The sequence below is a fragment of the Erinaceus europaeus genome, chromosome 16 (genome assembly GCF_950295315.1).
Source record: "Erinaceus europaeus chromosome 16, mEriEur2.1, whole genome shotgun sequence".
Classification (NCBI taxonomy): domain Eukaryota; kingdom Metazoa; phylum Chordata; class Mammalia; order Eulipotyphla; family Erinaceidae; genus Erinaceus; species Erinaceus europaeus.
The window spans coordinates 47,021,820-47,045,847 of record NC_080177.1 but is presented as its reverse complement, the minus strand read 5'-3'; the positions used below and the strand labels follow the sequence as shown (position 1 = coordinate 47,045,847).

The window sequence follows — 24,028 nt, the reverse complement described above, 5'->3', positions numbered from 1 at the left end:
CTTTGCCATGTGCATGCCCCAGGTTTGAGCTCAGCCCCCACCAACCACACTGAAGGAAGCTTCAGTGTTGTGGTCTCTTTCACCCTCTGTACCGCTCTATCTCAGTCTAAAAAACCAAACAACCAACCAAACAAAAATTCCTTCTTCATTCTCTAGGATACATGGACTCAGTCATTTAGGTAAAGACATGATTCTTTTCTCTGTTGGATCTAATGTGCTGCACTTTTCTAGTCTATGGAGTCCTTTGTAAATCCTTGCATTCCAGTCTGTTGCAGAGTGTCCTTAATGACCATAAACATTTTCTGGTACTGTGTAACTTTTAGAGATATTAATAAAGTAGAAAATGGTCATAACTCCCATATTGGGTGATTTATTTATTTTTTATTTATTAACAGAGAGAGAGAGGGGAGAGAATGAATCCAAGCATCAGTATGGCACATGTTGTGCAAGGGACCAAACTCGGGACCTAATGCTTCAAAATCCAATGTTTCATTCACTGCACCACCTCTCAAGTTATTGGGGATCTCTCATGATTGCCTGATGGGTGAGAGAGAGGAAGAGATGGCAGAGGATGACAAAATAAACCTATGCCACAGAAAGTTGAGAATCTGTGTTAACAGAGCAAACCTTGGTTAATCTATAATAATCAATCCGCCTTTACCAAGTTAACTTATTACCTGCCCATAGTTAAGATTATGGTGATAGAAGATGAATCAGAGGTTGTTTCTTCCTACAGTCTGGATAGTCCTCAGAATACTACAAAAGGATCTGTGCTGTGATTTAGCATTTAAATACGAGGGATTTATCCAAAGAAAATAAAACACTTATTTGAAAAGATCTGTGCACATTTATGTATCTATCTGTGTGCACCTTTCAACCTATGTTCAAAACAGCACTATTTGTAATCTCCCAAACCTGAGAACAACACAGATGTCCAACAGCAGATGAGTGGTAAAGCAAGTTGTGAGATTTAAAAAGAAAAAGTGTGTGTGTGTGTGTGTGTGTGTGTGTGTGTGTATTACTCAGTGTGAAAAATGATGAAACCATCTTCTTTACTTGATTTTGGCTGGAAGTCAGAAAGAGAAAGAGGAATACCACAGTCTCATTTATAGCTGGAACTTAAAAAACATGAAAAGGAAAACATAGGGTGTGTAATATACCAGGTAAGCTGGCCATGATATAAAAGTCTTAACAAGGCAAGCAATTTAGTTTCTAGCTGGTTGCAAGTCATCATGGTAATTCAGTAATTCAACTTCACTAGGTATAATTTACATCTGCTACAATATTGGTATAGAGGTTTGGTTTTGTTTGGGTGGTGGCTTTGCTCATACACTAGTTCATTGCTCCAGGATGACTTTTCCATTCTTTTTTCAGAAATGAAAGAGAGAGAGAGAGAGAGAGAGAGAGTATAGTAACAGCCCAGGAGGCAGGACAATGGTTAAAGTGTTAGACTAAAAAAGTATGAGGTCCTCCCCCACACCTATGGACATCTAATCTTTGATAAGGGGGCCCAATGCATTAAATGGAGGAAGGAGGCTCTCTAGCCTTTAGGTCCATAATTATTCAACAATTTATTTGGTTTTGTATGTTAACTCTCTTTTTAGCCTTCAGGTTCCAGATGCCAGCAGGATGCCGACCAGACTTCCCTGGACAGACAACCCCACCAATGTGTCCTGGAGCTCCACTTCCCCAGAGACGCCCCCTACTAGGGAAAGAGAGAGGCAGATTGGGAGTATAGACCGACCAGTCAGCGCCCATGTTCAGCGGGGAAGCAGTTACAGAAGCCAGACCTTCCATCTTCTGCATCCCACAATAACCTTGGGTCCATACTCTCACAGGGATAAAGAATGGGAAAACTATCAGGGGAGGGGATGGGATATGGAGATCTAGGGGAGGGGGGGAGGTCGCTTCACAAGCTGTGAAGCAGGTCTTCTGCAGGTGTCTATCTTTCTCTTCCTCTCTCTGTGTTCCCTTCCTCTCTCAATTTCTCTTTGCCCTATTCAACAGCAATAACAACAATAACAACGATAAACAACAATGGCAACAAAAGGAAAAAAATAAGCTTCCAGGAGCAGTGGATTCCACCGAACCCCAGCAATAACCCTGGAGGCAAAAAAAAAAAAAAAAAAGGCTCAGGCTTGGTGGTGCACGTAGTTGAGTGCATATGTTACAGTGCTCAAGCACAAGAACCCAGGTTCAAGCCCCTGGTCCCCACCTGCAGGAGGAAAGTTTTAGGAGTGATGCTGCAGGTGTCTCTCTCTCTATTTCCCCCTTCCTATTGATTTCTGGCTGTCTCTATCAAATAAAGACAATAAAAATAATTACATACATACAATTTTAAAAAGAGAGAAGAGAAAGTAAAAAGAAAGGAAAATTGGCCATCAAGAATGGTGGATTCATTGCATAGACACCCGACTCTAGCAATAACCCTGGTAGCAATAAAAAAAGAAAAAAAAAAAGAAATGCTCTCTATATTAAATTAGATGATGTATGTGGAGTACAGTGTATGACATATAGTAGGATCATATAGTCCCTAGAGATATGTCACAAATAAGTATCACCACGTACAGTTCATGCTAGCAGAAAACATTCTGATGTCAACTTTCCTCATAAATCAGCTCTGGTCTCATGACACAACTGGAAACCAGGCTCAGGTGAGCCAGCTACAAGTTTTTCAGGCTATTGGCTTACCAACACACCCACATTATCCTATCTCCCTCCACCCATATGGCAGTGCCTCCCTGTCTCTCATGCCCCTCTACATAGAGGTGCCCATTTCTCAAGCTGCCTGCCTCACTTTCCCACGAGATTGCATGAAAATCTTTTAAGCTCCAAATTTCAAGTGGAAATAACTGGAAGAAAATTTCATGCTCTTATTTCTAATTCTCAAGTGACTCATAATTTTCTCTGCCACTTCTTCTCTGAGTTCCTCCAGACTCCAGGGAGAAGTGTAAAGGTGAGAACACAGGGAAAGAAAGAAAATCTGAGGGGCTAGATGGTGGCACACGTGGTTGAGAGCACATATTACAATGTGCAAGGACCTGGGTTCAAGCCCCCAGTTCCCACCTGCAGGGAGAAAGCTTTGTGAGTGGTGAAGCAATGTTACCCACTCTCTATTACCCACTCTCAATTCCTGACTGTCTTTATTTATTAAATAAATAAAGATAATATCAAAAAAATTAAAAGAAACTTAAAACAAAAAGGAAACTCTTGGGAGTTGGGTGGTAGCACAGCGGGTTAAGTGCACATGGCACAAAGCGCAAGGACTGGCATAAGGATCCTGGTTCTAGCCCCCAGCTTCCCACCTGCAGGGCAATCACTTCACAGGTGAAGCAGGTCTGCAGGTGTCTCTTTTTCTCTCCCCCTCTGTCTCCCCCTCCTCTCTCCATTTCTCTCTATCCTATCCAACAACGACATCAATAACGACAATAATAACTACAACAATAAAACAAGGGCAACATAAGGGAATAAATATTTAAAAATAAATAGATAAGAGAGGAAAGGCAGTTTTTAGTCCTTGTTCCAAGATAAAAACTTTTTCATAATATATGCATTTTCAACGTCCAGGTGGTACAGTGGGCAAGGTATTGTATTCTCAAGCATGAATCCCTGAGTTCGATCTACATGTACCAAAGTAATGCTCTGCTTCCTTTTTTTTTTAATATTCATTTTATTTATTTATTCCCTTTTGTTGCCCTTGTTTTTTATTGTTGTAGTTATTATTGTTGTTGTCGTTGTTGGATAGGACAGAGAGAAATGGAGAGAGGAGGGGAAGACAGAGAGGAGGAGAGAAAGATAGACACCTACAGACCTGCTTCACCGCCTGTGAAGCGACTCCCCTGCAGGTGGGGAGCCGGGGGCTCGAACCGGGATCCTTATGCCAGTCCTTGTGCTTTGCACCACCTGCGCTTAACCCGCTGCGCTACCGCCCGACTCCCCTGCTTCCTTTTTTTTCCCTCCAGGGTTATCGCTGGGTCTCTGTGCCTGCATTACGAATCCATTGCTCCTGGAGGCCATTTTTTCCCATTTGTTGCCCTTACAGCTTATCGTTGTTGTTGCTATTACTATTGTTATTGCTGTCATTGTTGTTGGATAGGACAGAGAGAAACTGAGAGAGGAGGAGGAAGAAAGAGAGGGGAAGACAAAGATAGATTATCTGCAGACCTGCTTCACTGCTTGTAGGTGGGAGCTGGAGGCTCGAACAGGGATCCTTATGCTGGTCCTTGCACTTTGTGCCATATGCACTTAACCCGCTATGTTACCACCTGCCCCCCCTTTTTATAGCCAGAGTATTGTTCAGTTCAGGCTTAATGGGATTGAGCCTGGGATTTCAAAACCTCAGGCATAAGAGTCTTTTTGCATAATAATTATGCTATCTATCCCACCACTGTATAGTATCTTTAATATAAGATTCTCTGGGGGGCCAGGGAGTGGCACACTTTATAGAGCTGACCCAGGTTCAAGCCACAGGTTACAATGTACATGGACCCAGGTTCAATCCTCACACGCAGTGGAGAAGCAGTGCTGCAGGTTATTTTTCATCTTCTCTATCTCTCCTTTCCCTTTTGGTTTCTATCTCTATGCAATAAATAAAATACATAAAATAATATATAAAAAAATTTAAAAGATTCCCTGGAATCTTCTCTAATTTTTTTAAAATTTTTATTTATAAAAAGGAAACATTGGGGAAGCAATTACAGAAGCCAGACCTTCTACCTTCTGCAACCCACAATGACCCTGGGTCCATGCTCCCAGAGGGCTAGAGAATGGGAAAGCTATCAGGGGAGGAGGTGGGAAATGGACATTGGGTGGTGGGAATTGTGTGGAGTTGTACCCCTCCTACCCTATGGTTTTGTTAATTAATCCTTTCTTAAATAAAAAATAAAAATGAAAAAAAAAAGGAAACATTGACAAAACCATAGGATAAGAGGCTTCGCACAATTCCTACCACCAGAACTCTGTATCCCATCCCCTCCCCTGATAGCTTTCTTATTCTTTAACCCTCTGGGACTATGGACCCAAGGTCATTGTGGGTTGCAGAAGGTGGAAGGTCTGGCTTCTGTAATTGCTTCCCTGCTGAGCATGGGCGTTGATAGGTCGATCCATACTCCCAGTCTGCCTCTCTCTTTCCCTAGTGGGGAAGGGCTCTGGGGAAGCGGAGCTCCAGGACACATTGGCGGAGTTGTCTGTTCAGGGAAGTCTGGTTGGCATCATGCTAGCATCTGGAACCTGGTGGCTGAAAAGAGAGTTAGCATACAAAGCCAAACAAATTGTTGACCAATTAAGGACCCAAAGGCTGGAATAGTGCAGATGAAAAGTTGGGGGGGGGGTCCTCCATTTTGTAGATAGCTAGTAGGCATATTTTAGTTAAATTCCAAAGAGCCTGTGGCTATACTAGTTTTTTTTTTTTCTTTTTGCCCCTGAGCCTGAAACCTGATGTGTCAGTGGATCCAAGTTATTGTCTGGGGAGATGATGTCATGGCTGGAAAAAGGACCAGAAAGCTGGATCAGGGAAGAGAGTAGCTCTCTAATATGAGAAAGGGATATAAATATTGTTGATTGTAAACCCCATTGATTTGATGTGATCTGGGGCTCTTCTCTAATTTTTGTGCTCAAGTTAGAATGCATGAAGGAATGTAAACCCCCATATTCATATTATGTAAATAGTTGTAGGAGCTGGGAGAGAAAGAGTGAACACTTTCCCATAGGCCAGATGCTGGGTTCCAGCCCCTGGCAGAAAGGAAGCTTCACAAGCAACAGAGTTGAACTGTGGCATCTCTCTCTCTTGCTCTGTCTCTCTTCCTCTCCATTTCTATCTGAAAAAGAAAAAAGTCTACCACAAGCAGTCCCAGCAAGGGGTGTCTGTGTGTGTGTGTGTTTGTGTCTAGTAGTTCAGATTATTATTGCTACCAGGATTATTGCTGGGGCTCAGTGTGGCAGCACTATAAATCTACCTCTCCCAGCAGCCATTTTTCCCTCTTTCCTCCTTTCTTTCTTTTTAATATTTATTTATTTATTCCCTTTTGTTGCCCTTGTTTTTTATTGCTGTAGTTATCACTATTGTTGTTATTGATGTTGTCATTATTGGATAGGACAGAGAGAAATGGAGAGAGGAGGGGAAAACAGAGAGGGGGAGCACCACGTGCGCTTAACCTGTTGCGCTACCACCTGACTCCCACCCTTTTTTTTTTTTATTGTTGTTTTTGTTGGACATGACAGAGAGAAATGGAGAGAGGAGGGGAAGACAGAGAGGGGGAGAGAAAGATAGACACCTGCAGACCTGCTTCACCACTTGTGAAACAACTCCCCTGCAGGTAGGGAGCCAGGGACTCAAACCGGGATCCTTATACTGGTCCTTGGGTTTTGCGCCACGTGTGCTTAACCCGCTGTGCTACTACCCCACTCCCTCTATCTCTATTTTAATTGAATAGGACAGAGAGAAGTTGAGAAGGGAAGGGGAGATAGGCGAAAGATAGACACCTGCAGACCTGCTTTACTGCTCATGTAATGTCCCCCCCCTGCAGGTGGGGAATGAGGGCTTGAACCTGGTAGCATGTGCACTTAACCCCGTGCCATTGCCCAGCCACTGTAGTTCACATTTTGAGTAAAGAGACAGGCTTTTCTCAATACAAAAATAATTCACTGTAATGATTGTTGGGGGGGGAGAGTATAGACACTGAGATCTTGAATCTTAGTCTTCAGTTTTATTTCTGTTTTTAAACAGCATCTAAGGAGTTGTAAATGTCCCTTAACAGGAAGGGCCCACCCCATGCACCCAGACCAGCCACCAGGCCCCAATTCTCTACAGAAACACAGGGCAGAAGAGGGTCTGCAGTCAGAGGGGAAGGGTGTGTGTGTGTATGTGTGTGTGTGTGTGTGTGTGTGTGTGTGTGTGTATAAGGGGGGCTAAGAACTATGGCCTGGAAGGACTAGGCTCTGACACAGCTGCCTTTATTAGTCTTAGAGATTTGAGGCATTGGGTGCATGCTCAGACAGACTGTGGGAGGGCATGAAGAAGCTCCTGGACTCCTATGGCCTTACTTCTCCCCAGGCAGGTCCTATAGCATTCCTTCTTGGCAGGGCCTGAGCGCTGACTTTAGCAGACATGCAAAGGCAGGCCAGGGCCGCTGGCACGCCTCCGGTGACTTGGACAGCTGCACTCCACTCTAGGTCTATGCAGGTGGTTAACCAGGAATATGATAATTCAGACCTGAGAGTGTCCCATTGCCTGTCATAGGCTCAGGACCTGACTGTCCTAACCCTGTATCAGCTCTTACTAAAAGGAGAAAAAAAAACAAGGACATCTCTTAGTGAGGACAGGTCTGGGCATTGCAAACCCAAGCATGGGCACAGCCGAGCCACTAGCTTCCTCAGTGGATGCACTAAAGCAACAGGGGGAGCTCAGCCCAGGAAGCAGGGAGCCCATAGGGCTGGATCTACCTCCTCCTATTCCTCCCCACCCCCATGGTAACCATGGAAACATAACCACCTCCTTCCTGCCAGCTGCCTGAGCTAAGACAACCAGGGCTGGCCCATCTCCACCAGCCAGCCCTGAACTAGTGCCAGACTGGCCATAGAGTGGCTGCAGGAAGAACTGGGATTGGGCAATTTGGTGAGTCCAGGCTTCCAGCACAGCTTGGGGGGGGACTACCACAGGAGCCTCCACACCTTGCTGTCTGGACTAGGGGGCAAGAAAGTACAGGCAGCCAACTGAGTGGCCCTGGATGTCCCTCTGCCCCGTGGGCTAACAGCTACTGTGGGGCAGCAGTCCTTGCTGCAGTAGCAGCAGCCTCTGGGTATCATTCAGGGGGCTTTCTGGCTGCTGTTCTCCCTGCCTGAGCTGTTCAGGTAGCCCCCCAGGGCTAAGAAGGTATCGATAGTCACTGGGGGGGTCCCCCACTGCCCCCAGGCCACTCTCTTCCCCAGCCTCGCCAATGGCCTGGTCCCCACCAGGTGATTCCAGGTTGCTCCCTTCAGCAAGCTCCTCAGCCCTCTCCAGGTTAATGTACAGGGGGTCCTGGCTGGTGGAAAGCACAGATAGGTGGCCTAAGATGGTTTCCAGCTCCATTCGCAGGCAAGTGAAGCTCGGGCGTTGCTTGGGGTCAGCATTCCAGCATTGGTACATGAGTTCGTACCTGAACAGGGAGGAGAAAGCCTTAGTCAGGAAGAACCAGGTTTAAAACAGTGGTTTTAAGACATTCATGTATAAGGTTTACTATGTATCTTTTTCTTTTTTAAAAAAGATTTATGTATCGGGAGTCGGGCTGTAGCGCAGCGGATTAAGCGCAGGTGGCGCAAAGCACAAGGACCGGCATAAGGATCCCGGTTCGAACCCCAGCTCCCCACCTGCAGGGGAGTCGCTTCACAGGCGGTGAAGCAGGTCTGCAGGTGTCTATCTTTCTCTCCTCCTCTCTGTCTTCCCCTTCTCTCTCCATTTCTCTCTGTCCTATCCAACAACAATAATAACTACAACAATAAAACACCAAGGGCAACAAAAGGGAATAAATAAATAAAATAAATATTAAAAAAAAAAGATTTATGTATCAATTGGAGAGGGAGAGAGAGAATAGCAGAACATTGCTCTGGCACCTGATGCCAGGAGCTTAGCTTGGGATCTCATGCTTGAGAGTCAAATGCTTTATCCACTGTCCCCCCTCCCCAGGGAATATGAATAACATTGTGAGTTCATTCTCATAGCAGTCCTATGAGATAAGTTAGTCCCCTTTTATCAGTGTGGAAACTGGAATAGAAAGGTACAGAATCTCGATCAAAGCCACACAAGTAAAATGTGACAAAGCTATAACTAATGGTAAGTCTCTCACTGCTGTCTTAGAGGGGTTTCTGGAACTGTCCTGTCTTGTCGGACACTGCCTGGAAATGGGGCAATTTCACGGGGTGACTGGCATATCCACTCACTGCTAAAGAGATATCTTTGAGAATCTGAGGTAAGTTGCTTGTCCTCTCCCCCAGCACAAACCACTTTTTCCTTTTTTCTTTTTTTGCCTCCAGGGTTATTGCTGTGGTTCAGTGCCTGTACCATGAATCCACTGCTCCTGCAGGCCACTTTTTCCCTTTTTTGTTGTCCTTGTTGTTTCATCGTTATTATGGTTATTATTATCATTGTTATTGATGTCATTGTTGTTGGATAGGAGAGAGAGAAATTGAGAGAGGAAGGGAAGACAGAGAGGGGGAGAGAAAGACAGACACCTGCAGATCTGCTTCACCATTTGCGAAGCGACATCCCTGTAGGTAAGGAGCCTGGGACTCAAACCAGGATCCTTATGCAGGTTTTTGCACTTCGCGCCATGTGTGCTTAACCCACTGTGCTACTGCCTGCCCCTTCCTTTTCTTTCTTTTTAATTTTCTGTTTCTTTCTTATTTTATCTATCTATCTATCTATCTATCTATCTATCTATCTATCTATCTATCTATCTTCCAGTGCTAGGCCTCTGCCGGTATTACGAATCCACTGCTCCTGGAAACCATTTTTTTTTTTTCCATTTTTTTAAAGGATAGGACAGAAAAAAATTGAGAGACCAGGGGAAGATAGAAGGGGAGATAAAAAGGGGCTCGGGCAGTAGCGCAGTGGGTCAAGTGCACGTGGCGCAAAGCCCAAAGACAGCATAAGCATCCTGGTTCGAGCCCCCGGCTCCCCACCTGCAGGGGAGTCACTTCACAAGCAGTGAAGCAGGTCTGCAGGTGTCTATCTTTCTCTCTCCCTCTCTGTCTTCCCCTCCTCTCTCCATTTCTCTCTGTCCTAGCCAACAATGAACGACATCAACAATAACAATAATAATCACAAGGCTACAACAACAAGGGCAACAAAAGGAAAAAAAGAAGAAGAAAAAATGGCCTCCAGGAGCAGTGGATTCATGGTGCAGGCACTGAGCCCCGCAATAACCCTGGAGGCAACAAATAAATAAAATGAAGGGGAGCTAAAGATAGACACCTGCAGACCTACTTCACCACTTGTGAAACAACTCCCTTGCAGATGGGGAGCTGGGGGCTCAAACTGGGATCCTTGAGCAGTTCTTGCGTTTTTACTATGTGCACTTAACTCAGTGTACTACTGCCCAGCCCCCTATTTTTATTTTTTTTAGTTATAGCCACCAGGGTTATTACTGGAGCTCAGTTATTACTGCTCCCAGTGGCTATTTTTATTTCTTTATTTTTAGAAATATTTAATTTATTATTGAATAGAGACAGAAATTGAGAGGGGATAGAGAGAGGGAAAGAGACAGAGAGAGACACCTGCAGTGCTGCATCACCACTTGCGAAGCTTTCCCACTGCAGGTAGGGACCAGGGGCTTGAACCCAGATCCCTGTACACTGTAATGCATGCGCTTAACCAGGTGTGCCACCGCCTGGTCCCTATTTACTTATTTTTATTGCCACCAAGGTTATTATTATTTTTTTGGAGTTTCAAAATATTTATTATTTTGTTAGTTATCTGTATGAGAGTGAGAAACAACCAGATAACAGCACACCTCTAAGATCTGGCACACATAGCACTGGTGATCCAACCTGGAGCCTGTGCGCTAACATTAAGCTATCTCTCACTCCTGTATTTGCTTCTTCATTGACGTTTTCTTTTTATATATATATATTTTAAAATCTTTATTTATTTATTGGATAGAGACAGCCAGAAGTTGAGAGGAGGTGGGGAGACAGAGAGGAGAGAGACAGAGAGACACCTGCAAACCTGCTTCACCACTCGTAAAGCCTTCCCCCTACAGGTGGGGGCTGGGGGCTCGAACCCAGGCCCTTGTGCACTGTAATATGTGCACTCAACCAGGTGCACCACCACCGGGCCCCTTTCATTGACATTTTCAAGAAATGGTTTATGGGAGACAGGGAGTGCTCATCAGTTTCAACAGTGTATTCTTTTTTTTTTTAAGAGATAGTTATTTTAAGTATTTTATTTATTTTATTTTTGAGAGAGATGCAGAGAGAGAAAGACAGAGAGAAACACCAGAGCACTGCACAGCTCTGGCTTATGGTGGTGTAGGGGATTGAACCTAGGACTTTTAAGTCGCAGGCATGAGGGTTTCTTTACATAGCCATTACGCTATTTATCCCCACCCTCAACAGTGTATTCTTACTGAAGTTGGGTTATAGGAAAAACATTAAGAAACCAAATGAATTTAGTTTCAGAATTTTTTCCCCCCGGGAGTCGGGCGGTAGCGCAGCGGGTTAAGCGCAGGTGGCGCAAAGCACAAGGACTGGCATAAGGATCCCGGTTCGAACCCCGGCTCCCCACCTGCAGGGGAGTCACTTCACAAGCAGTGAAGCAGGTCTGCAGGTGTCTGTCTTTCACTACCCCCTCTGTCTTCCCCTCCTCTTTCCATTTCTCTCTGTCCTATCCAACAATGATGACATCAATAATAACTACAACAATAAAACAACAAGGACAACAAAAGGGAATAAATAAATAAATAAATATAAAAATTAAAAAAAAAAATTTCCCCCAAAGCATTTATCAGCTCTGGGTTATGGTGGTGTGGGGAATTGAACCTAGGACTTTGGAGCCTCAGGCATGAAAGTCTACTTGTATAACCATCATGCTATCTACCCCCACCCAGTTCCAGATTTTTAAAAAATTTTTTTAAATATATTATTTTATTTATTTATTCCCTTTTTTATTGTTGTAGTTATTATTGTTGTTGCTATTGGTGTCACTGTTGTTGGATAGGACAGAGAGAAATGGAGAGAGGAGGGGAAGACGGAGGAGGGGAGAGAAAGATACACACCTGCAGACCTGCTTCACTGCTTATGAAGTGACTCCCCTGCAGGTGGGGAGCCGGGGGCTTGAACTGGGATCCTTATGCAGGTCCTTGTGCTTTGCGCCATGTGCACTTAACCCGCTGCACTATCACCTCCCAGATTTTTTTTTTAACCAGAGCACTGATAAGCTCTGGTTTATGGTGGTGTGGGGTACTGAACCTGGAAATTCGGAACTTCAGGCATGACAGTCTGCATAACCACATATCCCCCCACACCAGAATTTTCTATAGAAAATAACATTTGCCAGAAAACTTCAATTTCACTCCTCAACTTTTATCCAGGAAAAAAAAAAGTGAAAGAAAACCCTTTTCTTAACAGAGTTTTTACAGTAAAGTCTAACAATTTTTGTTGTTGTTTTTGCCATCAATCTTTTTTTTTTTATTTTATTTTATTTTATTTTAATATTTATTTTATTTATTTATTCCCTTTTGTTGCCCTTGTTGTTTTTATTGTTGTAGTTATTATTGTTGTTGTCGTTGTTGGATAGGACAGAGAGAAATGGAGAGAGGAGGGGAAGACAGAGAGGAGGAGAGAAAGATAGACACCTGCAGAACTGCTTCACCGCCTGTGAAGCGACTCCCCTGCAGGTGGGGAGCCGGGGTTCGAACCGGGATCCTTATGCCGGTCCTTGTGTTTTGCGCCACCTGCGCTTAACCTGCTGCGCTACACCCCGACTCCCTTTTGCCATCAATCTTATCATTGGATGCCTGTACAACAAATCCACTGCTCCTGCCATCTGGGGCTTGGTGCCAGCACTGTGAAGTCACCACTCCCAGAAGCGCTCTCTTTCTCTCTCTCTCTCTCTCTCACTCACCTCACAGGACAAAGAGAAATTGAGAGGGGAGGGAGTGAGAGAGAAGGAGATGAAACGACAGATAACTGCAAACTTGCTCCACCACTCGTGAAGCATCCCCCCCTGAAGGTGTGGAGTAGGGGCTTGAAGCAGAGACCTTCTGGATGGTAACATGTGCACTCAACCGTCTGCTCCCCCTTTTTTATTTATTATTTTTTAAAATATTTATTTATTCCCTTTTGTTGCCCCCCCCCTTCTAAAATATATTTTTAAGGTTAATTTGGATAGAGATAGAGAGAAGTGGAGAGGGAAGGGGAAGATAAAGAGGGAGAGGGACAGAGAGGCACCTGCAACACTACTTCACCACTTATGAAACTGCCCTCTTGCAGGTAGGAAGCAGGTGCTTGAACCTGGGTCCTTATTCACAGTAATGTTTGTACTTAACCAGGTATACCACCACCCTGCCTCTCTTATATTTGATAAGACAGAGAGAAACTGAGAGGCAAGGGGTAGAGAGGGAGAGAAAATAGAGACACCTGCAGCCTGCTTTGGCACTCATGAAGCTTCCTACTTATAGGTGTTTGTTGTTGTTATTTGTTTGTTTAAAGATTTATTTCACTTATTAACATGAGAGAGAACCAGACCATTACTCTGGTCCATACAATGCCAGGGATTGAACCCATACCTCACACCCTTAGTCCAACGTTTTAGCCACCTCTCAGGCTGCCATATAACCTTTTTTACAGAGTTTCTGGAGACTGCCAGATTCCCTAAGGTCACATCCACGTGCCTAGGGATTGCCTAAGGCTGAGAAGAAAATAAAAAAACTGGTGATATACCCTGTTAAGTGTACACATTACATTGTGCAAGGACCTGGGTTCAAGTTCCCAATCCCCACCTGCAGAAGGAAAGATTCACAAGTAGTGAAGCAGTGTTGCAGGTGTCTCTCTATTTCCCTCTCTCTCTCTCTCTTTTAAGATTTTATTTACTTATTTATTAATAGAAAGATAGGAAGAGAGAGAGAAAGAACCAGACATCACTCTGTTACATGTGTTGCTGGGTATTGAACTCAGGACCTCATGCTTGAGATCCAATGCTTTATCCACTGCGCAACCTCCTGGACCACTCTATTTCCCTCCCTACCTCTCCCTCCCCTCTCAATTTGTCTCTCTTTTTTTTTTTAAAAGAATATTTCTTTTTAAGTTTTTTTTAAATTTTATTTATTTATTTATTCCCTTTTGTTGCCCTTGTTGTCAATTTGTCTCTTATCTAATAATAAATAAATAAAGGTTAAAAAATAACAATGGGTCAGAGACAAAATATCCTCAGGGGAAAGGCCTGACTTTGTTGCTTGTTACAAAAAAAGATTTGTGGTCTGGGAGGTGGCACAGTGGATAAAGCACTGGACTCTCAAGCATGAGGTCCCAAGTTCAATATTTGGTAGCACATGTAACAGAGTGATGTCTAGTTCTTTCTCTCTCCTCCTATCTTTCTCATTAGTAAATAAATAAAATTTTAAAAAGTTAAAAAAAAGACTTAAAAAAGTCTGACTTTTGAGAGTCGGGCAGTAGCCCAGTGGGTTAAGCACAGGTGGCACAAAGCACAAGGACCCATAAGGATCCTGGTTCGAGGCCCTGGTTCCCCACCTGCAGGGGAGTCGCTTCAGAAGCAGTGAAGCAGGTCTGCAGTGTCTATCTTTCTCTCCCTGTCTCTGTCTTCCCCTCCTCTCTCCATTTCTCTCTGTCTTATCAAACAACAATGACATCAATAACAACAACAATAACTACAACAATAAAACAAGGACAACAAAAAGGGAATAAATAAATATTTTAAAAAGTTTTTTTAAAAAGTCTGACTTCCTCCCCTGTTAAAAACTCCAAACATTCCCAAATGCCATGCCTCCTAACATGGCCCCCAGAGGAGGAGGGCAGGGAGTAGGCCATGGGAATGGCTCTGGCCATGGGTATGTGGCCCAACGGGTCCATTGTTAGGACTGTGCAAGGAGCTAGCTGGCATCTGTCCATACAGGCAGCACCACCCACACACTGTTCACCACACAGCTCTGCCTGAAAAGTGGCTATACTGGAATCTTCTCCCCACCACCCTTGTAGGGGCTCTCAGATCCAAAGAACATAGGAAAACCCTGTGTTCTATCTGCCATGCCTCAAGCTCTGCCTGAGTGAGCAGGATCATCAGGGCCTAGTTCTCATGTTCAGACTGGTCTCTTGTTCAGTCCAGACTCAGGATCCTTCACACCCACTGCCCTAAAGTGGCTAAGACTTCCTCTGTTGCTTCTGTGTTAGGATACCTAGAGAGGTAAGTAGAGCTGACCCCTCCCCCAGTGCTGGTGAAAGGTCCCCAGGGATACTCAACTTGCATGGGGTGAAGGAATACACTAGAATTGACACAGCACAGCTGTCACATGACAACCATCCTGGTTAAGAGCATACGTTCCACAGCCTGGGAGGTGGTGCAGTGCATAAAGAATTAGGCATAGGTTCAGAGTTCCATCTCCAGCACACACATGCCAGAGTGATACTCTAGATCACTCTCTTCTCCTTTCTTGTTGGAGCATAAAATTAATAATTAACTGACTTGCCTGGCTGCTAACCCAAACCTAATAACTACATTTCTCATGAACCTCTGTGTGGCCTACAACTACCACCAACCTTTACCTCTGCAAATCACAAGGTGCCAATAAATGTGAATTGGCCAATGGTGTAACTACCAAGGGCATAAAACAAAATGTTTAGAGATTTCAACTCTTATCCTGGCTCTAGTCTGCTACAACCATGCCACTGTTTGAGGACCCCAATCCTCTTGATATGTTTATTCATATTCCAATACTATTCCAGTGGTCTAATCTCCTACTATGATCTGTCTGTTCCTTGTCTCATTTGACTAAGTCCTAATAAACTTCCCCCACCCTCCCATCTTGTCTGCTGATTTAGTCCTACTGTCCCATGACACTGCCAGTTGCCACCTATGTCAATATGACTTCACCTAGAGTCCCCTACTAATCCATCACTTATAAACAAATACGTTTGTACGCTTTCTTTTTAGAGTATATATTCTGTGACCCAAGAAATAAGGGAAGTGGATAAAGCACTGGATTCTCATGCTAATGAACACCTTATCCACTGGCGCTGAATATGGTACTAGGGTATCTGGCATTACACCATCACACATACCAGAGTGATGCTTCAGTTTTCTCTCCATCCTCCATATATATATATGGTCTGGGAGGTGGCATAGTGGATAAAGCACTGAACTCTGTCAAGCATGAGGTCCCAAGATAAAAACTATATATATATAGTTTTTTTTTTGTTGTTGTTGTTTTTTTACCAGAGCACTGCTCAGCTCTGCCTTATGGTAGTACAAAGGAATTGAATCTAGGACTTTGGAGCCTCAGGCATGAGTCATTTTGCATAACCTTTATGCTGGCCTGCTCATAAATACTTTTTTAAAGCACATATTCTAAAGTCACAGGAGTTTAGATTCAAATCCCAGCTCATTCACTTAACAGTTATGTAACCTCAGTCGTATTACTGGCCTTTTTAATCCTAGCTCTACAAAGTGGGATAATGATAGCTTTTTCCTCATAGGGCTTGAGGAGGATTATCTGAAATAAGGCCTGGAAAGTGTTGGCCAATCTCTCCAGTCACGGGTGGGGGGTCCTTATAAGTCTCCTCCTGGCTATCAAGGCTGCAGGCTTCCAGAAGGAAAGTGGGCAGCTGCTGGCCCTGGAATCTACTGTGTCCTGAGGTTCCTCCACCCCCTCTGGAGGAGGCTTAGGCCAGTCTCCTACCAGCTTGCCCTCCTCAAGCTAGGAATGTGACAAAGCAGCAGTTTTTTGTTTCATTCTTGACCCCAGGCTTTCCCCTTTGAGGAGGAGGGAGAGCGCAGTTTAGGAGGTTTTCTTAAATGAGCTGGGGATACAGAAAGGAGGTGGGAGTGGGGAAGTGACAGGAAAACCTATAGTGTTGCTCGAACATGTACTTTCTGTTCTTACTTCTCCAGAGAAGAAAACAGAGTTACACAAAATGTAGGAGGGAAGAGGGAGAGGGAAAAGGGAGGTCGTCAATAATGACAGAGTAGGAGGCCAGGCATTAGCACACCAGGTTAAGTGCACATAGTATAAAGCAAGGATCCCAGTTTGAGGCCCTGGCTCCCAACCTGCAGGGGCGTCACTTCACAAGTAGTGAAGCTGGTCTACAGGTGTCTTACCCCCCCCCCCAATCTTCCCCATCTCTTTTGATTTCTCTCTGTCCTATCCAACAATAATGGCAGCAATAACAACAATAATAACAACAATAAAACAGCAAGGGCAACAAAAGGAAAAAATGGCCTCCAGGAGCAGTGGATTGCAGGCACCGAGCCCCAGCAATAACCCTGGAGGCAATAAATAAATAAATAAATAAATAAATAATATATATATGAGAGTTCAGGGCCAAAGACAATCTTCTATTTTTTTTTTTTTAATAAAAAAGGTGTGGGGGGGAACGGGGCAAGAGCAGGTGGTGGTACACCTGATAGAAGTCCCTGATGAGATACTTGGGTGAAGCTCAGGTCCCCCAACTGCATGGGGGAGGCCTTAGGAGAGGTAGAGCAGGATGGTGGTGCACTTGTTAAGTGCACATAGTACCAAGCACAAGAATCCATGCAAGAATTGTGTTTGAGCCCCCAGCTCCCCACCTGCAGGGGAACACTTCACAAGCAGTGAAGCAGGTCTACAAGTGCCTATTTTTCTCTCTCCTTCTCTATATCCTCCCCTCTCAATTTCTCTCTGTCCTATCAAATTAAAAAAATAAATAAAATGGCCACAAAGAACAATGGAATCATAGTGCCAACACCCTGCCTCAGTGGTAACCCTGAAAGTGGAAAAAAGGAGGAGTAAGAAGAAAGAGAAGGAAAAAGAAGAAGAAGAAAGAAAGAAAAACAGCCACTGGAAAGGATGGAGCTGTGTAGGCACCAAGACACAGCAATATCCCCCAGTGACAAAAGAAAAAAAATTAGCTCAGGCGGTCTTTGTGCCTGCACAATTCCATGCCTTCCAGCAGACTTTTTTTTTTTTTTAATTCAAGACGGAGACAGAGTGGGAAAGAGATACACAGAGAGGATAGATACTACCTCTTTATTATGTTCCCACATGGTGGCTGGGGGCTCAAACTTGAGTCTCTCCCTGTGCTTCATAAGTGTGTGCTCTAAATGACAATTCCACCAAAAAATTTTTTTTCCATCTGTTTGATTTATGGGTGACAGAGAAGGAGAAAAGGACCAGAGCACTGAACAGCTCTGGCATAGAGTGGGGTTAGCGGGGCTGAGTGGTGATATATCTAGCTGAGCATACATATTACAGTGCACAAAAACCATGGTTCAGTCCCCAAGTCCCTACCTATAGGGGGAAGCTTCATGAGTGGTGAAACACTGTAGTAGGTGTCTTTCTTTGTCCATCTCTATCTCCCCCTTCCCTCTCAATTTTTGTCTCTATCCAAAATAAAATAAGTAAAACAATTTCTAAAATGTTAAGTAAATAAATAAAGTGGTGCTGGGGATTGAGCCTACAACCTTGGGGCCTTAGGGCATGCAGATTCTGTGCTCCAATAGACAAGTTGTCTCCTCAGGCAATCCCCCATTTATTATTTTATTTTATCTTATTATTTTTAAAGATTTATTATTCATTTCACCAGAGAGAAAGAACATCATCCTGGAATATGCAGTGTCAGGAACTGAACTCAGAACCTCATGCTTTAAATCCAGGGCTCTACTGTTATGTCACCTCTCAGGTCATCATCCTAAAACACTTTTTTTTTAATTTATTCCCTTTTGTTGCCCTTGTTGTTTTATTGTTTTAGTTATTATTGTTGTTGCTGTTGATATTGTCGTCATTGGATAGGCCAGAGAGAAATGGGAGAGAGGAGAGGAAGACAGAGACGGGGAGAGAAAGACACCTGTAGAACTGCTTCACTACTTGTGAAGAGACTCCCCTGCAGGTGGGGAGCCAGGGGCTCCTTACTCTGTTCCTTGAGCTTTGTGCCACCTGCGCTTGCTTAAACCGCTACGCTACCTCCCGACTCCCTCTTTTTTTTTTTTTTTAAAGACCCAGGACCAGGGAGATAGCACAGTGGTTATGTCTAAGGCTCTAAGGTCCCAGGCTCGATCTCTGGCACTTCCATAGACCAGAGTTGAGAAATGCTCTGCTAAAAACAATATAATCATAATGATAATGGTGATGATAAAGAAAATACAGCCTGGGAAGTCATGCAGTAGATAAAACCTTGGACACTCAAGCATGAGGTCCTGAGTTCAATTCCTGGCATCATTTGTGCAAAACTGATGCCCCTCCCCTCATTAATGAATAAATAAATCTTAAAAAAATAAAGTCAAGTTGAGGTTCTGAGCAAGAACTTGGTGAGCAACTGTGGGTTCTGACTATCTGCTAAAACCTGTTCCCCAAACCCTGTCCCCAGCACTCACACATCCTCCATGCACTCTGGAGGCTGTTTGAGGCGGTTCCCGCCGATGAGGTAGTTGTAAATCTCCGCGTTCTCGATGCCTGCATAAGGCGTCTGTCCACGTGTCATTATCTCCCACATGGTCACCCCGAAGGCCCACTGGGATAAAAGCAAGAATGGAGGGGGTCACCAGGGCACTGAGCCCCCTCACACACTCCTTGGGGCACAGGCAGCCGGAGCCCCCTGGGGCTGCCCACCACCCCTCATCTACACCCTACTTACCACGTCACTGTGCACCGTGTACAGGTTGTCAGCCAGGCTCTCCAGGGCCAGCCACTTGACTGGCAGCTTGGAGGCACAGCCCTGGCGGTAGTAGTCACCACTGTAGATCTTCCTTGAGAGCCCAAAGTCAGCCACGCACACCGTCATGTCTTCTGCCAACCTGGGGGGAGGGTGGGAGTAAGGTCTCCCCACCTCCACTGGCAGCATCCCTTCAGCTGTTCTCACACACAACCTCCCACTAGCTCCAAGCTAGCTTCTCCTGGGTGGGGCTGCTGTTCCCCTTCCCCAGTCCCAGCCCCCTAGGGTTCACCTACATGCAGTTGCGAGCAGCTAGGTCTCGGTGGATAAAGTTTCGGGAGCTCAGGTACTCCATGCCACAGGCGATGTCCACCGTGAAGCGAATCAGGGTCTGTAGGGGCAGGTTCTGGGAAGTAGAGGGGGCAAGCTTGGCTCAGAACTGCCCACTTAGCAGAGGTATGATGAATGGGTCACCCCGACAAGATCAGCAGACTCGGAGGTGGGGCAGTGGACAGAGCACTGTACTCTCAAGCATGAGATTCCCCAGCTCAATCCTAGCACTGCATGTGCCAGACTGATGCTCTGGCTCTCTCTCCCTAATAAATAAACAAATGAAATTTAGGGCAGGGTGGTAGCACATTACCATGCATGAAGAAATGGGTTCAAGTCCCCTGTCCCCCACCCGCAGACGGGAACTTTAAGAGTATTGTTGCAGGTGTCTCTCCTCTCTGTCTCTCACCCTCTAGCAACACAGAAAAAGAAAGGAAGAGAAAAGAAAAGAAAAGAAAAGAGGAAAGGAAAGGAAAGGAAAGGAAAGAAGAGAAAAGATGTCTGGAATGATGAAGTGCAGACATCAGGTCCATCAAGCTCTTGGTGGTAAAATAAGATTAAAAATATATATATATGGAGGCTGGGCGGTAGTACAGCGTGTTAAGTGCACATGGCATGAAGTGCAAGGACTGGCATAGGGATCCTGGTTCGAGCCCCCGGCTCTCCACCTGCAGGGGGGTTGCTTCACAAGTAAGTGGTGAAGCAGGTCTGCTGGTGTCTGTCTGTCTCTCCTTCTCTGTCTTCCCCCATCTCTTTTGATTTCTTTCTGTCCTATCCAACAACAACAAGATCAATGGCAATAACGACAACAAAGGCAACAAAAATGGGGGGAAAAAAGGTCTCCAGGAGCAGTGGATTCATGGTGCAGGCACCGAGCCCCAGCAATAACCCTGGAGAAAAATAAATAAATAAATATATTGCCTCCAGGATTATTGCTGGGGCTTGGTGCCTATACTACAAATCCACTGCTCTTGGTGGGGGGAGCATTTTTTTCCCCATTGGATAGGACAAAGGGGAAGATAGAAAGGGGGAGAGAATGAGAAACTGCAGATCTGCTTCACCGCTTGTGAACTGACCCCCGCCCAGCAGGTGAGGAGCCGGGGGCTGCAACCAGGATCCGTACACGGTCCTTGCACTTTTTTTTTTGTTTAAGATTTTATTTTATTTATTAATGACAAAGACAGGAGAAGAAAGAACCAGACATCATTTTGGTACATGTACTGCCAGGGATTGAACTTGGAACCTAATGCTTGAGAGATCCACTGCACCATCTCCTGGACCATGGTCCTTGTAATTTGTAGTATGTGCGCTTAACCTGGTGTGCCACTACCTAGCCCCTAAAATAATATTTGTGTCTAAGACTCTCCTTGAAGGGGGGTCGGGCAGTGGCACAGTGGGTTAAGCGCAAGTGGCACAAAGCACAAGGACCGGCGTAAGGATTCCGGTTCGAGCCCCCGGCTCCCCACCTGCAGGAGAGTCGCTTCACAGGTGGTGAAGCAGGTCTGCAGGTGTCTATCTTACTCTCCCCCTCTCTGTCTTCCCCTCCTCTCTCTATTTCTCTCTGTCCTATCCAACAACGAACAACATTAACAATGGCAATAATAATAACCACAACGAGGCTACAACAATAAGGGCAACAAAAAGGGGGGGGAAAATGGCCTCCAGGAGTGGTGGATTTATGGTGCAGGCACCGAGCCCAGCAATAACTCTGGAGGAGAAAAACAGAAAGAAAAAAAAAAGACTCTCCTTGAAATAATTGAACTAAAAGGGACTGAGGTGATGCCCAAGGCAAAGAAGCTCTGCATGAACCCAAGAGTAAACACTCATTCAACCTGGGGTCCCACAGGGTTTTCTGTTGGAACAGGAGGACACTGGAAGTCCACTAGCATAAAAATCAAACAGTTGTACTCTCAAGCATGAGGTCCTGAATTTGATCCTAAGCAGGACCTGTGCCAGAGTGGTGTCTGGTTCTTTCTCCTCCTATCTTTCTCATTAATAAATAAATAAATAAAATCTTTAAGAAAGGGGGGGGCAGGCAGTGGCACACCTAGTTAAGTACTTGCATTACAGTGTGCAAGGACCCAGGTTTAAGCCCCTGGTCCCCTACCTGCAGAGGGAAAGCTTCACAAGTAGTGAAGCAGAGCTGCAAGTGTCTCTATGTCTTTCTCCTTCTCTATCTCCTCTCCCCTCTCAATTTCTCTTTGTCTCTACACAATAATAATAAGAAGAAGAATGAGAATGAGAATGAGGAGGAGGAGGAGGAAGAGGAAGAGGAAGAGGAAGAGGAAGAGGAAGAGGAAGAAGAAGAAGGAGAAGGATCAAATCCAGAAGCTGCCTTCTTCTACCCAGCTCAACTACTCACAACCCAACTACTCACAAATGGGTTCTCCCCGATGCGGGAGGCAAGCAGGAAGGCGTGCAGGTCCCCGTGCTTCATGAAGGGCAGGATGACCATAGGGATGGGGAGGCGGCCTTTGGCCCTGCTCCGCAGGCTCACCCCTGGGGACAAGTGAGAGTTGGCAGCTGGGAACACTCAGGTCTAGAGACAGCTCTGATGACCACATGAACCCCACTTGCTACATTCCACTGCCAGCCTTGTGATCCCTGTCCCTCAAGTTTCCTTCCACACCGGCCCAGGGATTGCAGAGGATCTGATATCTTCTGCCCATTCCACCGTTGGTTCACATGGCAGTCTCCACATGCAGGCCTCTGTCACAGGGATCAGCTGATCAGACTTCACCAGGGGTCCATTCCCTGCTCCTCTGTACCTGTTTACTCACCCAGCAAGTCCCAGCTGGCCTCTCACAGACCATTCTCCTATGGGAAACCGTTTTTTGGCCTGACTTTACTGTCTGCCTCTTCCCAGAAGGGGGCTCACCAACAAGTTTGGCCACATGTGGGTGGTCAAACTCCTTCATGCAAGCTGCTTCCCGGAGGAATTCTTCAATGTCACTGGAGGCGATGATGTCAGCTGGGGGACAGGAGGTGAGAAAGAAGATGAGGGAAACAAGCCCCTGTTTTGATCCAAGACTCCTAGGCTTTGGACACATGTCTGCTGTGCCAGGCTACCCAGGGGACAGGAAGAGCCTGAAGAAATCGCATGGAATGTTGTTAGACAACAGTTTGTTTCTCTCCTTTTTGTCACAAGATTACTACTAGGGCTCAGCAGCTACAAGAGTCCATCATTCCTAGTGGCCTTTTATTTTTTCCTTTTATAGTGTAAGAGACAAGGAGAGAGAGACAAAGAGGGGAGACACTTGCAGAGTACTGCTCCACCAATTGGGAAGCTTCCAGCTGCAGGTGGAAACCAGCATCTTAAAATCTGGGTCCTCACACCTCACACAGGTGAGCCATGGCCCAGCTCTCTCAATCATTTCTGCACTTCTTAAAGCCTTCCCTTTGATGTGGACAGCTCAGTCATACAACCAGACACAGTTTTAAAAGCCCTGGAAGTGAGAGCAGAGCAAAGTCCCTATTGAGGGTGAGAGCAGAGGCTGAGTTGCATGGGGTACTTGAGTAGGTTTACCCTGTGATGTGTTCACATGCATAGGTAGCACCCCAGCTGCAAAGCAGCCAAGCAGAACTGCTTCAGAGTGGCCACCCTGTGCAGCCTAAAGTGGCAGCTATTCTGTCTGCATCTCCTAGTTGCCACTCACCTTTTAGCATCTTCACAGCCACCTTCACAAAGGAGCCATCCTCCTGCTTCAGCTGAGCCTCTCGCACGGAGCCAAATTCTCCTAAGAACACATTGAGACAATGGTGTGTCCCTTGACTTCCCTGTCCTTGCCCTTCTCTCCCAGATGGCCCTCCAGAGGGGCACATAGTCATCAGACTCCACATCACTGAAGGAGCCTTGTTAATAGTTAAAGCAAAATAAACAGGGCCAGCAGGATAACTCACTTGGATAGTGTGCTGTTTTGTTTCTGTGTGAGCCAGGTTTGAGTTTGTCCTCTACTGTGGTGGGAGAACCTTTGGTGCTGTAGTCTCTTTCCCTTTCTGTCTGTCTGTCTCTCTTTCTCTCTCTCTGTCTCTGAAAAAAAGTGACCCCAGAGTGGGTGAAGCCCTGGTATTTGAATAAAATTATATGTGTGCACATGTATGCGGTGGTGTTTCTCCATCTCACTCTCTTTTTTGTCATCACTGGGACTTCACTGCTCCAGGCCAACTCTTTCAGGGAGTCACTCTCTATCTTTTTTTTTTTTTTTTTGCCTCCAGGGTTATCGCTGGGGCTCAGTGCCGCACTTCAAATCCACTGCTCCTGCAGACATTTTTCTTTCTTTCTTCCTTTCCTTTTTTTTTTTGATAGGACAGAGAGAAATTGAGAGGGGAGGGGCTGATGGAGAAGGAGAAAGATGAGCACCAGAGA

The 24,028-nt window shown here is 45.3% G+C and overlaps 1 protein-coding gene and 1 long non-coding RNA gene across 4 annotated transcripts in view; both read right to left on the bottom strand.

Moving 5' to 3' along the window:
* Positions 1 to 3,504: 3,504 nt before the first annotated feature.
* LOC132533346 (uncharacterized) lies at positions 3,505 to 4,648 on the bottom strand. The gene is made up of 2 exons (XR_009545222.1): positions 3,935 to 4,648; positions 3,505 to 3,642 (listed from the first exon to the last, which is right to left on the bottom strand). It is a non-coding gene; the product is annotated as an uncharacterized LOC132533346 (long non-coding RNA).
* A 2,041-nt stretch (positions 4,649 to 6,689) lies between these two features.
* TYRO3 (TYRO3 protein tyrosine kinase) overlaps positions 6,690 to 24,028 on the bottom strand; it is a 31,066-nt gene continuing 13,727 nt past the window's right edge. For 2 of the 3 annotated variants that reach the window (XM_007536473.3, XM_060175014.1), the window contains 7 exons: positions 23,319 to 23,399; positions 22,541 to 22,633; positions 22,040 to 22,161; positions 19,629 to 19,738; positions 19,315 to 19,474; positions 19,055 to 19,191; positions 6,690 to 8,135 (listed from right to left, as the gene is read on the bottom strand). In XM_007536473.3, coding sequence (XP_007536535.1) covers positions 7,745 to 8,135; positions 19,055 to 19,191; positions 19,315 to 19,474; positions 19,629 to 19,738; positions 22,040 to 22,161; positions 22,541 to 22,633; positions 23,319 to 23,399 — 1,094 coding nt within the window. In that variant the 3' untranslated portion in view covers positions 6,690 to 7,744. The remainder of the gene's footprint in view (positions 8,136 to 19,054; positions 19,192 to 19,314; positions 19,475 to 19,628; positions 19,739 to 22,039; positions 22,162 to 22,540; positions 22,634 to 23,318; positions 23,400 to 24,028) is intronic. The other variant, XM_060175015.1, reaches the window with a different exon arrangement.